Below are 18,011 nucleotides of genomic sequence, written 5' to 3'. Positions count from 1 at the left end.
CTGTATCCATCCGTTTGTTTCAGCCTGTGTTCTACTTTGCTACTAGGAATTCTTGCTCAGTCTTTGGCAGAGAAACACTGTCCACGTGTAGCCTAACCTTGGGTCTGATTGTGACGCTAGGATGCTGTCAGGTTGTTCTGAAATAATTTGGAAGAGTTTTTTCATTCTGGGGCTACTGGAATGTTTTTTTCACCTTCTGGCAAAAGGACATTTTCTCTGTTTTTAATCCTTTTTGGAGGAGGGGGCTTGTATCAATTTAAAACTAGTTTGGTTTTGTCTCACTAAGACCAAGGGGAAAGCTGAATATTCATCTTGGTTTTAGACTGCACTGATGATTGCAGAATTGACTTGAAACAGAAGGTAACACCGATGCTGTAGTTCAAGGGTAATGTTTTTTCTGTTGTTCTTTGGGGTTTTCGTAGACCCTTGAAGGAGGATCTTACCGAGGAACCTTAAAAGATGCCACTGGCTGCTTAAATGAAGGAATGACGCCTTCAACTCCCCCAAGAAACCTTGAAGAGGAACAAAAAGCCAAAGCAATGAGAGGCAGGATGTAAGTTGTCTCACTGGTTCTTATTTCTGAAATACTCACCCAGGGAGGGCATGTAGCTGCTCTGAAAGAATACTTTGTAGTCATTGATGGAGCACAGAACTGGGAGTAAAACTGTGTCCTGCTGCATCTGTTTCTTCTTAACCTGCAAAAATACCTTTAAAAAGTGCTTTCACATCCAGGAAGTTCATCTTCACTCTTAAATGTGCAGCTTTTACCCCAGATAGCAAATATCTAGTACTGTAGAAGCCTCTGGGCAGTTACACACAGAGTTACTGAGGTGTTTGCTTTGGAAATTACTGTGCCAGAGGTGAAATCAGCTTGCAAAGGAGAATATATTGTTGACCTTGTTAGCTACTTTCAAGGAAAAGCGAAGAGAGACATTTTTTTTAACGAGATAATGATTTTTCACCCCAGCGAAGGAAGGGGGAGAATTCAGTGACATTTGTGGTGGGAAAATGCCACTGAAGAGAAAGTTTAATTTGGGAAACCCTCACGTTCGTGGTAATGGGAGAGGAAGCAGGAACAAAGTGTTGCAGGTCTGTGAAAGCCATCGTTATCTTCTGCAGTTTGTTGTAGGAAGCTGGAGAAGCACTATAGAGAGGGACAGGATGGGCTGCCAGCAGCAGGCAGGGGCACAGCACTCCTGGGCATGAGTGGAAGAAGCTTTCTGCTAAACAGCTGTCAACCTTACTGCAGGAAACCTCTCCGCCCATGCCTGTCTCCTAAAAGTTCCTTGATATTTCAATTTTTGGGGTTTTCTGGTAGCAGTTCATTCATTAGGTAACTTCAGGTTAGTGCAGAGACCTTGCTGGTGTAAGCCCCTGTACAGTAAGGCTTTATAACTTGTGACGCTTCTGGCAGGCAGACTGGCAGCGTAATTAGCTGCTGCCTCCGTCCAGATTTCCGAAACGCCAGGATGTTTAGGAGCACCTGCTAGTGGCTTTCAGCACAAGACATCTGTCTCCTCTCCAGCTCCCTGGTGTCTGTGCTCTGTGTCTGTGCCTCTGGCTGTGTGTAATTCCATAGCCATATTAGGCAGCCGGGCTCCAAACTCGAGCTGTGACCCCCATTTCCCACAAAACAGCAATTGAATCCTTGCACAGGCATGGGCGGTCATTTCCTCTGTCTCAGGCAACATGTGCCTGTCAGCAGTTAGCCTTGGCACTGGGAAACCCCTGTTCCATCAGACCCGATTTCTGCATCCCTGTGAGCAGCCAGGCAGCAGTCCTACTGAGCGGTGTCAGTATAGCCTGAGCGTGGAGTTACTGAGATACCCAGATATTCAGAGTGAGAAGGCTCTACCCCTGGTGCATTTAATGCCATTTTAACTACAGCTGTGTAGACAATACCTGCCGGTGGCTGGGGCAGGCACTTTCTGAGCAACTGCCTGCCTGCCCTCGCTCTGTGTTGTCAGATGAGGAGATGAGTGATCTCGAATTTTGGCAACACACTTCTTAGAAATCTCAAATTTGGGACTACCTGTGTCAGATAGGCTTCAGGGAACTAGCAGAGGATGAAGGCTGTTTTTTTTTTTTTTTTTTTTTTTTTGCTTTTTAGGGAGAGGGGAGCTGGGGAACCCTAGTGCCAAGTTTAACTTAAGTAATGGAGATAGAGACCCTGGTTCCTAAAACGGGTACAAATTGGCAGGTTTAATCTGCTGCTTTATTTTCAGAGCAGGCTTTGGCCAGCTGTACCCTCACAGCCGGTGAAACCGGGGAGCAGGGGGTGGGTGGTGGCAGAGGTTCCCTAGCCTCTGGGCACCCCTCTGCTCCGCCAGGAGCAGTGCAGACAGAGGGGATTTGAGCCTGTGTGGGTGAGCCATGGCCAGCCTGTCCCAAGGGCACCAGGTCAGCCAGTGAGAGGGCACCTCATGGGACGCACTCGGCCAGGCCGCACGCGGCCGCTGTGTGAAGGAGCAGCCTTCTGCCCTGCTCGTGTTTACTACCCAGGCACGCAGCTTGGCAGGGTGCTGCTGAGAGCACGAGCATCTGGCACCACCGCTGCCAGCCCAGGCCTCTGCCAAGGGGGTTGGATTTCACTCTCAAATGAACATGGAGCTGTCTGACCTCTCCCTGCCTCGTGTCCGAGCATCTCCTCCCCGCGTCCAAGCAGCTCCTCCGCTCCGTCCAAGCAAGGGACACCTCGGGAGCGCAGCCATTGTATTGGAGCCAAAAGCCAGCTTGTGTTTTTTTTCCCCTAGATATTCTCAAGCAGGCTTTTATCTTAGCACTGTTTGCCCTCAGACCTATTGCTTCAAGTGGGTCAGCCTGCTGATTGACGTGAGCAGAGCGATATTAGACATGAAAGCGCTCCTCTATCTTGTTAGCCTTGTTACCGCCGGAGAGAGCTGGAGCACAGATGGAGTTTATTTGTCATGTGCCAAATCTGTGTATTGGCGTAATTGAGAGGAAAACTGTCTGCAGCAAGCTGTAACTTCTTGAAATTGTCCTCGAAAGAACATTATGTGATTAGTCAGTTTGACATACAAAGGAGGGTTGTTGTTTTTTAGCTCGGTGTTGTTTGCATGCATCAAGCCTTCATTAGCTGACTCTCCTCCCCGGGATTATTAGTTCTGAGATAAGTGGAAATCACTGGACACCCCCACAAGGATTACCTAGGCTGAGAGATTAAGCTCTGCATTAAGGCAGGAAGGAGAATTTGTTTTCCAGTGTTTGAAACTTCCAAATTACATCTTAACTGGGGCAAGAAACTCTCTCCTAAATGCTGCAAAATGGGTTGGGAAATGTCCCCATTGCTATCAGGAGGGCTGCATGGGGGGGGACAGATGAGAGCAGGGCAGGGAGAGTTGGTTCAAAGCAGAGGCACCTGGTTGTGCTGCTGGTCTAGCACTGCACTGGGACCTGGTGTGAAAGAGGGGAAGAATGAGAGACGAGTTAAGAGCACTGAAACTACTCTGGCCTGAAATGTGAAGTTTTTGTCCTTTTTGTCCCACTGAGCTATGAGCAAAGAGAGAGTCAGGTTGTGTTTCCTGGGATGGTGCTGGTTTTTTTTCAAGAGGTAATATGTCGTAAGAGGACCAAACAGTAACATCAAGGAACGTGGTCAAATGCGTGTGTTCTGTTTTAATTTAGGTTTGTCTTAAATGAGCTGGTGCAGACTGAAAAAGACTACGTCAAAGACTTGGGAACTGTTGTGGAGGTGAGCTGAAGCAAGCCCTGCTATGCAAAATGTTTTCTCACTAACAAACACCATGCTGCAAAGTGGCAACAACAAAAAATACAGCATGAGAAACAAACTGGTTTATTTCGCACACTGCTTCCATGGTCCCCTCCTCATGTTGACAGAAACAAGAAGAAATGTCTTCGGAAACTATTTCTGTTTCCATCTAACAAATGTTGTATTTTAGGTTTCAACTCCAGCACGCAAAGGTTTTTCTTGGCTACCCTGCATCTAACAAACTCTGCTGTAATGCAGCCTTGAGGGCAGTGGGAGAGAATAATTTATGCCCCTTCCATTTATTTCATTCCATTCTTGCTGTCATGCAGTGATACCACTTCAAATCAATACTGAGCAGTGGTAGCACATACTTTCCTTGAGTTTGCACCGGGGCTGCAGTGCTGTGTTTGAGTACCTTCCCAAAGTCTGGCTTCGGATCTGTGCTGAGGTGCGTGTGTGGCCAATGGATTCATGTTTTTGGAATAATAAAAAAAAAAAAAACCTCACCCACAAACCTTGAGATAACATAGAAGAAGTTATTTTGTGTTTAGGTTTTTTTTTCCTATTTTTTTCAAAAGCAGTCATCGTTTTGTAAGTTTCAACTTGTAAAGACCTGGCTGATCCCTAGGGATCATCTGTCAGAAACAACTCACGTGCACGGTCCGGTTTGATTCCCAGCAAGGACTGAGAAGTGGAGGCACTCGGTTGAAGTGGGCTTTCGGGAATGCTTCTGGCATTCACTAGTCCAAGGAGAATTATCAGCCCGTCTAGCAGTGATTTTCAAGAGCTTCCAAACTTGAAGACCTTTGTGTTATCTTCTGTTTACATCACGCTCCACTGGCAAAGCTAACAGGGCTGCAGTGCTCCAAAGACTTATAAAGAAACTCTCAGGAGGTGTGAGAAATCCTGTTCATGTGACTCTTTAAACTTGTTGCATGGCTTTGTGCTCCCACAAAACGTTCATGGTGATGAACAGAAGAATTTTGTCTGTACAGAGTCTGGCTTCTCCCTCTTACCAGCAAAGCCAAGAGCATGATAAGCTACTTTTGTTTAACTTTTATCTTCTAATTGCACTTGTCACTTCAATGACATCTGACAAAGGTTCCTAAAACAACTGTAGTTATTCAGAATAAATCCTTTAAAGTTTTCTTTTAAGCAGACTATGTAATTTAGAGTATCTAGATGGTTTTCTGATTTTAAGTTGTAAAAAAAAAAAAAAAGGTATTTTAAGTGTTTTCAAAGCAAAAAGCCTGACATTAAACTTTTACTTTTTTTTTTTCAATGAGTGTAATTATGCTCTCTCTTTAAGTGACTCCTTGGCTAATCACTGATCATTAATCCTAAAGGGCTTCATGAAGCGAATAGAAGAAAAAGGAGTTTCTGAAGATATGAAAGGGAAAGACAAGATAGTATTTGGCAATATTCACCAGATCTATGACTGGCACAAAGAGTAAGTCATCGGTTTAGTTTGCTTTCAAGCACCCTTGTAACCAGTCGTTTATGAAGGACTAGGGTATGTAGTATCTGTACATCTAAGCTGCTTTTACTTGAACATCAGCAGGTCATTCAGGGCTGAGCTTCCAAAGGATGTTGCCTCACTTTAAATGGTCTCTGCTGGTTTGTAAGTGCTGCTTCCTAACTTCACAAATCATGGCTGCTGTGACTCCTGAGAATATGTTACAGTTCATGTGCTTTTAGCCACAGTTCAGCAGTATACTAGATCCTGATATAAGGCTCTGTCTACCCAACCAAAAATGGCAGAGCTGCATGATGCAAAGCATCAATCCTACATAAAATCCTTTTTCCCAGTGAAAAAAAATGCAGTGGGCTGCAGCTGTGCACTGGCTGGCTTCGTGGGAGGGTGTTTGTGGTACCATCTCTGACTGCAGATACAGCTTCATGCTGGTTCACACCCTATGCCAGGAGTGCTGGTCAGGGTGACAAAGATGTTGTGGATCACGAGAGAGTCTGTGTCAGTGCTGTGCTGCCAATGGCTCTGCCATTCCTTGCTGGGGAGCCACAACAAGAGGCTCCATGGGAGACATCACTGCGGTCAGTCCAGGGCTCCTGAACCAATGCAGGGCTCCTCAGCTGTCCCAGCATAGCTCCAAGAGGGGTGTTGCTTGTGGGGTGCTTGCTGGATCCCCAAAAAAGCTGCTGAGGCTGCCATAACTCTCTTGCTTGGGTCACAGCTATAGGCTGAATTCATCCCGCCTCTGAGTGGTATCAGTGTTGGAAAATCATTGTTTCCTTCCATTGTATGAACTATTACTACGTCACCCTCTTCTTGGCTCTCTGGGGTTTGTGGGCATGGATCTGGTGGTTCTAAGCAACACTAGCATCTGCACATGTAGCTGATAGGATCAAGAATGCTGACCACAGAAGCATTATTAGGCTAGGAGGGCGATGAGATACTTCTTGCATAAAAGCTCTGACAGGCTTTGGCCTGTCTGATGCTTTTGACTCTGAGTTAGGAACTCTTTTCCTTGAAAATTTTATTCTGTCCCCGTTCAAGCAGCTTTTGAAAAGTTGCTGGAAATACAAGGGTTATTTCAAACCCAGAGCCATTCTACTGTAACTTTATGAACAGCAGGGTCGTGCTTTTGGATAACGTGGTCACCGTTTCAACTCTGCCACTCAGAAAAACCCCACGCCTTTGGCTAACTAGAATTGGAGCACAGGCAGTGTGCATATCTGAGCAATAGACACCAGACTAGGTATTCCTTTGGCTCTGGACATTTCCATCGTCAAGGAGTCACAGCGTCATTGCCATCATGCATCTCTTGGGTGCCTATCAGGTCCTGTCCTTATGTTCTGACAACAGCTCTTGGGAGCGCAAAACGTAAAAATGCCAGAAAAATATTAAGTTTATACCAGCAGTGGAGGATTTTAACCAGTGCCATTCATTGTTTAAATATGATGATAAGAGTTTTCTGTAACGCACAGGGAGGGAGTCTCTATTTTTAGTTCTGCATATCTGGGTCAAGAAGTCTGTTTAAATGCAGATGAATTTAACTTTTTTACAGGATTGAGTTATGAAAGTAGCTGCAGCTGATGGTAGTGATAGGGTTGTTTAGTTAGGACAGCTGTTCAACATACATCTTCTTGGAGGTTCTGGGATTTCTTGGGGCCAGACCATTGCTGGCATATACTCTGCAGCTGGTTACTGTAGCAAATCCATGGAGGCATTTGAGACAGAAATCCTGCAGTGAAAAAGAGGAACATCATGGAAATGGAGATTGTCAGGATTTACCTACCAGTTAGAAAAACCTATTGGCATTTCTAAACTTTAGTTGAGATGATAATACCTCACTTCCAGGCATCTCAGTGTATTCTTGGAAAGGGCATTCAAGCAGGCACCTACAAAAGGTGCAGGTCAAGATAGAGGCTGAGTTTATGAATAAAACTAATGGTAATATATTGAGAAACAGCATAAAATAGAACATGCCAGTACTCTGTGACCAAAAAGGTGTTGATTTGTTTACTCAAGTGAAAACTTCTGCATCTCTTTCATGATGACCAGTATTCCAAATCTGCTCATGCAACTGAGAACTCCTGGTAAAGCTTCAGTTGAGTTTTCACAAGTGTTTTGATACACTGACAAGTTTTACTTTAGATGTTCTCAGTGAAGGAATGCAACTCTTGCAGTTAGTCATTGGCAGTTTTAAAAACCTGAAACCTCTGTAAGTGTAACAGTAAAGAAGACCAGATAGTTTGCAAGACAAGATCTCCATATTTCACAGCTCTCATCTACTGTTTTAGAAATGCCACCATTAAGGGCTGAAGTCAGGCTTGTCTTTTCATTTATTATTGAATACTCTAGCTAAAATTGCATTGATATATTACTGAAGGATGACTGACTTGCCCTGGAATAACCTAAAAAAAAGTCTTCTGAAATGTTGATATTCTTTCTTTCAGCTTTTTCCTGGCTGAACTGGAAAAATGTCTTCAAGAGCATGACCGTTTAGCACAGCTTTTTATTAAGCATGTAAGTTTTATTTTGTTACCTATCTCTAGTCTAATCGTCATTTAAAGTGTGATAGCTCCTTTCCAAAAGCATCTGCTTGTGTTGTCTTGATATTTTTACATGTCTAAACTTAATTTAAACATCGTTATTCATCTTCAGCGAGCAGATGGGTTTCCCCGAAACATTAGTCACCATCTTCTTGCAGACTTCTTATTTTGGGGGAAAAATTGATCTCTCAATTAACTGGCTTCCCCCATGGAAACTTCCCTTGCCTAAGGGGCAGAAGTGGGAAACAGAACCAGTTATCAGTTTGCTTCCCCACTTCAGGAAACTAAATCTTTGATTAAACTAAAAAGAAAGATGACCTAGCAGAACATTTTAGCAATTTTCTGCCAGCTTTTAATAGCAGAACAGAACGGCAGCCAATATCTCACCAGGCTGCTGTGCATCTTGTTTTCACAGGAGCGCCGATTACACATGTATGTGGTGTATTGCCAAAATAAGCCACGATCTGAATACATAGTAGCTGAGTATGAGGCATATTTTGAGGTAAGCGTGGCTCATTATCCATTATTGCTACTTACAGCTGTGAGTCCTAGCAAAGAAGACTATTCTGTAACCAATGAGGTTTGTCTAAAACAAACTCCAGACCATGTTGGTATTGTGCATGCTGCTAAATTATCTGCTATAGGGAAGAAAAGTTCATTTTGTGTCAATTTCTAATGTTAATTTCTAATACATACTTGATCCAGTGCTCAGTGTCTGTCGTCTTCAGAGTGCCACAACTGAATTCTGTCCAAAATAAAACAGACTTTTTAATCTGTAGCCTACAAACAGGGGAGGAGGTGAAAGTTGTTGGAGCTGGGTGGTGCCTCTCATAAATTTCCAATAATGTTGTTTCAAGAAATCTGTGGGACTAGACACATTTAGATATTAATGTGAAAGAAGCTTGTTTAGCAATGGGAAGATATTTTGTTTCACCCAAGGGCACAAGGCGTGTTCTGTAGGACTTGTTTGTGAGCAAATCCCTGCCGCAGTGGAGAGAGCAGTCTCCAGACCTTGCAGCCCTGCTCGGTCAGCTCAAAGTGGGAAGGAATCTTGTGCTTTCAAATGTCTTCCAGCTCGGTCATGACTTTTACCCAGTCCCTGCCTAAATAGGATATGCCAGATTTTTAAATCCTCTAAAATACCCTTTTGCAAACAAAAGATTAAGAACAGATCAGCTTTCTGTAGAAATAAGTCTCTGCGGAGACATTTTATCTCTGCCTTACTCTGTGCTTGTTTGCAATTGTTTTTTAATCCTCAATTTTTAGGAGGTTCAACAGGAAATAAACCAACGACTAACCATCAGTGATTTTCTGATCAAACCCATTCAAAGAATAACTAAATATCAGCTTCTTCTCAAGGTGAGTGGAAAGATGCAGTTTGGATCTTGTACTAGACACTGTTATTTTAAATCAGCCTTAGTTTTAATTGAAGAATAACTTCATAAAATTAGGAAGAAAGAATATTTATATGTGGGCATACAATGGTAGCATCCTGTGAAAAATGTCCAGAGAGCTGGAGGGTCCCATCTGTGGGAATAGTTTGTAATTGATGATAATCAGATTTTTTTTTAATAATTTTCTGTTGGAATATTTTTATAGGAAAATAAATTTCAAATATAAATTTTCATCCTCTAAAATTTCAAAGCAAACTTGCATTCAAGTTTTTTAAATTGCAGTACATGCACACGAGACGGTTAATAAAGCCATTCTTTGGTGCTGAATGGTATGTCACTATTTATTCTGAATGTCTCAGAGTATCTTATCGCTGAATATCTCTCTTCAAATTAGCATGCAAAACATATTTCCACAGTATTCCGGTCTGAAAATCTGGGGAGTCCATGGTAATTTTTTCCCCAAGGAGTCTGACCACTGTGGCTTCTGCTGACTTTATTCACTATGCCAATTACTCAGCATTTCTGAATATTCATCCGTAGGGGTCTCAAGGTAACATCCAAAATTAGGCATGCCTGAACCATACACTGTAATTTCCAGCAGTACCAGGGCTCTGAGGTGGTTTCTCCTCTTTTTTGAACTAGTCTCAAGCAGGCTGCCATCAGCCCACAGTTTGGTAACTGCACACTTGTGAAGAGACAGCAGCATGTTCCCTGAAATGCCAAAAGGAAAAGAAAATTCCTCAAGCGTGTGTGGTCCTGTGGCTTAAGACAGGGACCAAGTCAGCATTCCCGAGGGCTAATCCCAGCTTTGTCTTTTTTTGTGGTATTTTCAGCAACCATCCACACCCCTTTTCCATATCTACAAAGTGGTTATAACATTCAGCAACTTCTGAACATGTATTCATTAATATTAGCAAGTTCCTACTCAGAAACTCACATGCTAAATACACTTTTTCTTTTTTAAAACTGACATCTTCTGTCTTCTCTTTCTGAAGTGCCTTAATGCAAATCTTTCTGCTTTCTCTAGGACTTCCTGCGGTACAGTGAAAAAGCTGGGCTAGAGTGCTCGGATATAGAGGTATGTTTTCATGGTCTCGACAGGTACTGCATTTTCTAATGGCACTTTATATGCAGAAATGAAAACCCCAGTAGTCTTTTAACAGTGATTGAAGATCCCGCTGATATTTCAAATGTGATGTTTCTCTTTAGCTTCAGTCAGAAGAAAAGATGAAGGCATGGTCCTCTTTTAGACATTACTGTAAATATTCAGTACGTGAGGGCCTCAACGTGAATAATTTCTAGCAATGATTATGCTGTTGGAGTCCATTGTTTGACACTTCGCTTTTAGGGACCTTCTGATTTCCTCGTACCAATACAACCTTTGTTTTCCTTAACAGAAAGCAGTTGAATTAATGTGCCTTGTACCAAAACGCTGCAATGATATGATGAACCTGGGTCGCCTCCAGGGCTTTGAGGTACGTTCTGCTTGTAATTACAACCAGGCTAGGAAAGGTGTTTTATCTTTCTATGATTGTCTCTACAATCAGCCCCATCCCAGGCTGTTTATCTAGTGCTTGCTCTTCTCCAGAGGTGAGCTGCATGCTTTAGTGAGGTTTTGAAGGTGTCATTCTAAACTTGTAACAATCAAGCTATTGTTTCTTCAAAATGTGAGGTCTGTGAAAGCTTCTGCAAGCCTGAATTAGACTTCTTATCTCTGTTGTCAGAGCAAAATAAGCATTGAACCAGACCGCTCTGCCTGTTAGTAAGGTCATCTAACATTAACAGCTCCCTCCAAGTTTGGCAACATCCAGAGGGGACTCGTGAGTTATAACCCCACAGGTTACAACTTGGGGTTTGTAACTAAGCCAGTGTAGTCTTTGGCAGACCCAGTGAGATGTCTTATCTCCAAAATGAAGTTTAAGTTTCTCATACCTTGTTATACATCATGGCATTCCTGCAAACAGGTAGGTCCTGTTTCGCACCTTCAGAGGTTGCGTCTTTCACTTCGGGTTTGGGGGAGATGAACACACGACCAGAGGGAATCCAAGGCACTACAGTAGCAAATTACTTAATGGGAACAGTGTTTTAAATTAAGTACAAAAACAGTCTACTTGCTTTTGGTTTTATATGTACATATGGTGGTGATGACGGTAAAGAAAACTTGCGTTATTGTCCTTAAACTGAGTTCTTGATTTAAAAGATTGATGCTTTAATAAATTAGAGGGGAAATGTCTCAAATGAATTCAGCTCTGCTTGAAATATAGCAGATCGTCTCAAGGGACCATGCTGGGTTGGGATCGTAACATTGGTGCCTTGTCTGCTTCTCAGGGCAAGCTGACAGCTCAAGGCAAGCTGCTGCAGCAGGACACCTTCTATGTGACCGAGCAGGATTCTGGAGTTCAGTCCCGACCAAAGGAACGTAGGGTGTTTCTCTTTGAGCAAATAGTTATCTTCAGTGAACTGCTTAGGAAAGGATCTTTAACACCAGGCTACATGTTCAAGAAAAGCATAAAGGTAAGAAACGGAGTGGGAAAGGTTTATTCTATTTGATTGTCACATAGGGAACTCTTATCAATTTTCTGTACTGTGATTCAGGTCTGTCCTGCCATAGCTGGACAACAATCTGCAGAAAACACTTGCATTTACTTCTCAGTACATCAGAAGCCATTTGAGACCAACAACACTAAATAAACCATGGTTGTCTAAATTTACTGGGTGATTTTTAGAGGAAGCACAGCCAGGGCAGAGCCTCTGACACTCATAGCTCTAAGCTAGCAAATATTGCTACAAAGCCTGCAGTAGTCAAAGTAAGTGTATAATAGTTGCATTTAAGCATGATTATAAAAGGTGGGGTAAACAAAACACTCGTCTAACTGTAAGTCAATATTAAGCCTGGATGTGACATTACTGGAAATACCCTTCCTAGGGTATTGCTCTTAGTGTAAATGTGAGTGTTGCACGAGACAGAACTATGTCAAAAGCAAACAAAAATACACACAGTAATAAAAATGTAGTGAAAAGGAATTACAAAACTAGCTAAACTATCAAGAAAGTTTTAAGAAATTAATTTTATTTTTAAAATAATCTTTCTAGAGTATGGGATTGGAATCAAAAGTAAAAACTGAAAGTAACCAGAGAAAACACGTTTGTTTGTGTTCTTTTTCAAGGGTTTTTATGTTTGTTTAACAAATGCAGAAATCCACTCTGAAATGGTAGCTGAGGGTGAATGTGTGCTACACCTCTTTCAGTAGAACAGCCTTTGCTGTGGCTGCAGAAAGAGCAAAGTCACTGGTTCATCTCAATGTCTTGATTATTCAAAGGTGATAAACCAGTCTGGGATCGATTTCCTTTCCAAAGATATAGTTAAAATATAGGGAGAATGCATTGTGGAAGTGTGAGAGAATGCATTGTGTTTGCACTGAATTTTAAATGGTGCATTAATACGAAACAGAAGAGAACAATGCCAGGTAAAATAATGCATATTAACCATATGATCTATGATAATAAACAATAGATAATAGGCATCTTCTTGGCTGACAGAGACTGCAGCATTTACTGAAAAGCATATCCATTTTCAAGTCGTTGTATTTCATAGTTTCCAACCAAGTAATAAGTTATAAAGGAAAAATCTGAAGTGTACAAATAAACATTAATCTTGATTTAGATGATCAGCTTTGGTTTTATCCTGCTGCTGATTTAAATCATGATTAAAGTTGGAGATAGAAATAATGTAAATCATTTTTGCTTCAGTTTATTGTATGTATAACAATGAAGCTTTTATCTGCAGGAAACAATTCCTGAATTGTATATTGTAGATAAAGAGAGAAAAATAAATCTCTTCTAATGTCAATAAAATTAGCTTGCCTCAAGGGTATGGGTTGCTTTTCTAGTTAAACAGCTTATGAACATAATGCTGTTCCCACTGCCTGAGTTGCTTTAAAATTTGTGTGTGACAATTTTCCAGTCCCTGTTTTCTTCCATTTGGCAAACAGCTCATACTCCTGTGCCTGCAGCAAATGTGGGATCCCCCGTGGCTCCATGTGCGTCGCCCCCACTGCAGCAGGGAGTCTGTGCACCAGCAGCACTCACAGCCTGCTCCCAGCCCCTGCTTCAGCTTCTGCCTGCCTTTGCTGTGCTCTCGTGCCTTCCTGCAGGGATAGGACCATTCCCTATATTGGCTCTTACGTGCTTTCTTTACTATCTTGCTATCTTAGCACTAACTATCAGGTTGCCTAGCCATCTTATGGCACGTGGGCCATTGCAATGCTTCGGTACTGTCTTTGGTCACGCTTGTCCAGTTCCCTGGGAGACACTCCCTGAGAGATGTAGGCTGTTTCCCTGCTGAGCACATCCTCCCACACAGCAGGAGGACCTCACCAGCACCAGAGGTCCCATTTCATTCCTCTGTGTCACAGCCACTGCTGAGCACCGAGGCCTCTCTGTTAGGGTAAGAAGTGCATATGACTTCAGATGGAGCCATTCAGGTCTGCCAAGGAGATCAGGTTCCCAAATACTTGTCTCCAAGGTCTGCCACACTTAGACAGTGACAGAAGCTTCATCATGATGGCCTACATTAGCAAAGAGCCCTTCTTTATGCAGTGAGGTAGTTGGCATTCAGAAATAGCACATCCCTTCTTGGACATTTCTCAGTTGGATACCTTTCAAGGTTTCAAAATACCTACATGGGTAGCCTTGGTAAATGCGTCTCACTGAGACACAAACAGTAGGTGTGGGACTCTGACCTGCGAGTCCTTTTCTTAGAGTCATACCAGGATTGACTTGCTTGCTTTGGCTGTCAGCCAGAAGAGCAAGAGTTCAGAAGAGGCACTGACCAGGCTCGCTGTCCACTCCTTTCCTTGTCTTCATGTCAGAAGAGTTTCTGCCTGTCCCACTAACTCCACAGGGACCCCCAGAAGAGGGGGAAGAGGCTCCTTCTGTCTTGCAGTTTGAGTGCTGGACAGCATTCAGATGTGGAGTGGATTTCTCCATACCTTGAATGACGTTCAGAGCAATAGGAGGGAGACCTAGAGGGGTGTGATGATCTTAGTCTTCAGAGCTATCTGTCTTTGACAGTGAGGACCCTCCTTTTTTGGTTTGTGGGTCTTTTTTTTTTTTTTTTTTTTTTTTCCCTGCATGGGGACTAACTTGTGAAGTCACATGGATGGGAATTTCAGTTGCTATCTTGTAAATTAACTTGTCCTTGTCATGATTCCGTTATAGTAACCCCAAATTGCCCTCCAAAGCAGAAAGGATATGCCAGCCTATTCTTGTTTACTATCACAGATATGAATAACTCAGGAGAATTCAGAGTTATGAGTACACTTACTCAGACACCTCACAAGGACGAGGTATCTTACAGGACAGCAGCTGAAATTGCCATCCATGAGATTTCCAGGAAGAGTATCTGTGACTACAGTCAAGTGAAGTGATTGCACACAGATGATGGTGTAATCCTCTAGAAATAAGATCTGTTGGAGCATCTGTGGAGAATTGCTCTTTTTTTGGTATATCCCCGTACAGTGTCCATTCCAGTCTTTAAATAGTCTAAAGACTGAGACTTTCTTTCCATGGAGGATAAGAAATGTAAACTCATTTAAACTGGGGGAATGATAGACCTTATTAACATCTTAATAGGAACAGTTTAACTATGTTTTTGTGTTACAGTAACTTTTTAGCACATCAGTCAAGTCTGTGTCACCTTAAAATAGAAATTGTAATTGAAGACAAGACAGATGGATGTCTGGTACATCTGTAACAGCTTTATTAAGCATCGTATTTCAGCTTAAGATCTATCTGCCTAAATCAATATGAGCCAAGTTCTTCTGATTATAACCTGGCAGTCTGTTATTGGACTCAATTGTTTTCAGGAACTTTTCACAACAATTTTATTCTGATACTTGAGTAATGCTAAATCATGCTCCATGTAACACATGCTTACCTTGGCTTATTTCAGATGAACTACCTTATCATTGAAGAAAATGTGGACAATGATCCTTGCAAGTTTGCCCTAATGAGCCGGGAAACATCAGAGAGAGTTATTTTACAGGCAGCTAATCCAGAAATTCAGCAAGCTTGGGTACAGGACATCAACCAGGTTCTGGACACACAAAGAGATTTCCTAAATGGTATGTACTTGGTCTTTGCGATGTTTCCCAAACTGTGACACTAACTGGGACTCATAATCTTTGCATCTTCGGTTCCTCTGTAAAAAAACATTCAGCAACTTATTTTTCATAAGGAAAATCCCATGGAGAAAATGAGAGCCCGGTACATGCAAGAAGTTACCACAAGTGACAGCTGGTGTTCAAAGAGACCACCTCAGTAACACTGTGCAGAGGTCTCAGTCCTGCGTGCCAGATCGGCTGAGTGGGATGGTGAAAGAGGATGGGGCAAGGCTGTGCTGAACTGCTTGGGTGGCTCTGGAGCCCACCCCTGAGGCTGCAGGAACTCCATCTTGCATTGAAGATTGCAGATCATGCTGGCCTGCCTCCATTAGCGGTGTCTTGTAGGCTGATTTTGGCAGCTTGGTAATGGCTTGCTGTGTGGTCGACCTGCTGTATCAGTCAGGTTCACGTTCAGATCTCAAGCCCCTTGTGTCAATGACATGCTGTGGTGGTACTTTCATGCAAGATCCTTTAAAAATGCAAGGCTATATCACCTGCTGCTTTCAGTTCTATAAAGAGGCTTTAAATCTCATCCCTTCCCAAGACCATGTCAAAACCAGGATACCATTGTATCAACACAGTATCTGCCACGTAGACAGAACAAGTCATATCCCCAGGAGCCTCTTACTTAATGTCACCATGTGCTACAAACTGAGGACGTGAGGTGGGATGAAGGCTGCCTCACCATCCATCCACCCCCATACTAAACTCCATGGGGCAGCAACTGCTTTCAACATCAACAACGACAAAAAGAGAGGGCAAGGAAACATCTGGGCTTGATTCTCCTGGTAACTATAGGAGCTCTGCATGAACAGAGGTCTTTTCAAAATGTCAGCTTTGCTTTAGGAATAGATTCAGGGTTGTTTGAAATACTATTTCAAATTAAAATACTGTTTCTATTAAAAATAATAATAATGCACCCATGATCAACAAAAGTGTAGATTTTGAAAGTACAGAGGAACCATTCAGTTAACAATTTTAGTTTGTTCTCGCTCACAATTGAGTAAGGGAAAGAGAAGCAACCAGGACTAGAGTCAAAAATTAAAAATAGTATCTCTTTTTGTTTGTTTGGAAGCAAGAAAGTGGGAACTATTTCTTTGGAAGTTTCCAGAATTGTTTTGCACTATTCATTTCAAAATTGTTTTGTACTATTCATTTCAAAACAGCTTATTTTTTAAAAAATGAAACTTATTTTAAAAATCATTCTATATTTAAAAACTTAATACATAATCTATAAAGAAATTTACTAGCTTGAATCAAAACATTTTGGCTTGGCACAAGTTTTTAGATTTGGGGTGTTATGTTTGTGGATTTTTTGTTGCAAAATCTGAAGAGTCTCCTTCAATTCACATCCAAACAAAACTTCTCTTTTCTTCATTGTGGAGTTTTGTGTGTATATATATATATATATGTTAATTTTAATTTAGCACAGTTTTACTTCTCAAAAGTAAAATGGGAAAGGGTTACAAAGGCTGTTCGTGGAAGTCTGAAAACTGTGGCTGAGCTGAGAAGAGAAAGTGTGCTTCACGTGATTCCAAAGCTTGCTGTTTGATTTTCATGACTTGGAATTGAAAGGGCCTCATACAGTCACTGTAAAATGATTCCTTGAAGAGATTGGTGAGATGAGCAGCTTGAATTCTCCTGTTTGACTGGCTGATACCAAAACTTGCTGGTTTTGTGTCAGTGCCGTTGACTTTGAATGAGGGCTTATTGGAATAAAAGTAAATTCCAGTAATGCTCAGCTAGAAATTTTTCTGTAAACCTAGTGAGGACTCCATAGACACTACTGCAGTGGTTTTGTGTCCCTTCCATGTCTGTCTATTTTTTTTTTTTTTTTTTTTTTAACTTTTTCCCTCCTGTCCTCCCAGGACTTACTTCTCGGTGAGTCCCTTTTTCTACTGAAGCATCTTCATAGCCCCTCTTTAGCCTCTGTTCTGTGAGGCCAGCAAGGAACATGATGGGTTAGGAATAAAATTTTCAGTAACTGTAAAGCTAGAAGTAAAAATAGATTTATATTAAAACACAGGCTTAAGGATTTACTTTAAACCTATAAATAAGATCCAAGAAAATGATATTGTATCCAGTAGAGCCTGTCCAGTTTAGAACAATTTAAGTGGCTTTTAGGAGGTAATCTCATTGAGGCTGACTAATCTTTAAATACGTTCTTTAGCTTTGCATTTCATTAAAGCGGATGTTTTCTGTCCTTAAAATCATATTAAATCCACACTGAGCCAATGCTACGTAAACTTAATAACAAGATATTCCCTGTGAGTTCTTGCGCAAGCTGTCTCTGATTTTCTGTCTTTAACTGTGAAGCCCTAGAGAGTAAGGCACCAGCATAAACCATAGTATTTGCATAGTCAGTTTGTAAACGTAAAACTTGGTGCAATTACACTGTGATATTCAAGCTTTTTATATTTTCCCTTGGAATAACAAAAGCTGCTAAGCTCAAGAAACAGACTGTGCAGCAAATGATTGCCTGTAGTGTCTGCTCTCTACTTCTGCTTTTAAGAAGCAAGGTATAAAGAAAATATGTCACCAATGGATAAAGAAAGTACGTCAACAATGGATGTATTTCTTATGAAAAATGTGATTGATCTGTATTTTTTTTATCATGTTTTATGAGGGCTTTTTTTTGAGAGAGAGCAAGTACACGGACATTGATTTTTGCCAGAAGCCTGTAAGAATACTAACAGATGTTGAATAGGA

The 18,011-nt window shown here is 41.8% G+C and overlaps 1 protein-coding gene across 20 annotated transcripts in view; it reads left to right on the top strand.

Moving 5' to 3' along the window:
* The window catches only part of KALRN (kalirin RhoGEF kinase), a 502,830-nt gene that overhangs the window by 453,108 nt on the left and 31,711 nt on the right, over positions 1 to 18,011 (top strand). For all 20 annotated transcript variants that reach the window (XR_007166315.2, XR_007166316.2, XM_048072237.2 and 17 more), the window contains 10 exons: positions 423 to 553; positions 3,646 to 3,712; positions 5,077 to 5,180; positions 7,649 to 7,718; positions 8,160 to 8,246; positions 9,011 to 9,103; positions 10,166 to 10,216; positions 10,536 to 10,613; positions 11,467 to 11,652; positions 15,092 to 15,263. Coding sequence is in view for 18 of the 20 variants with exons in the window: in XM_048072237.2 (XP_047928194.2) it covers positions 423 to 553; positions 3,646 to 3,712; positions 5,077 to 5,180; positions 7,649 to 7,718; positions 8,160 to 8,246; positions 9,011 to 9,103; positions 10,166 to 10,216; positions 10,536 to 10,613; positions 11,467 to 11,652; positions 15,092 to 15,263 (1,039 nt within the window). In the remaining 2 variants the exon portion in view is untranslated. The remainder of the gene's footprint in view (positions 1 to 422; positions 554 to 3,645; positions 3,713 to 5,076; positions 5,181 to 7,648; positions 7,719 to 8,159; positions 8,247 to 9,010; positions 9,104 to 10,165; positions 10,217 to 10,535; positions 10,614 to 11,466; positions 11,653 to 15,091; positions 15,264 to 18,011) is intronic.

Source organism: Anser cygnoides, chromosome 6, assembly GCF_040182565.1.
Source record: "Anser cygnoides isolate HZ-2024a breed goose chromosome 6, Taihu_goose_T2T_genome, whole genome shotgun sequence".
NCBI lineage: Eukaryota > Metazoa > Chordata > Aves > Anseriformes > Anatidae > Anser > Anser cygnoides.
This window is presented reverse-complemented; position numbering and strand designations above follow the sequence as displayed.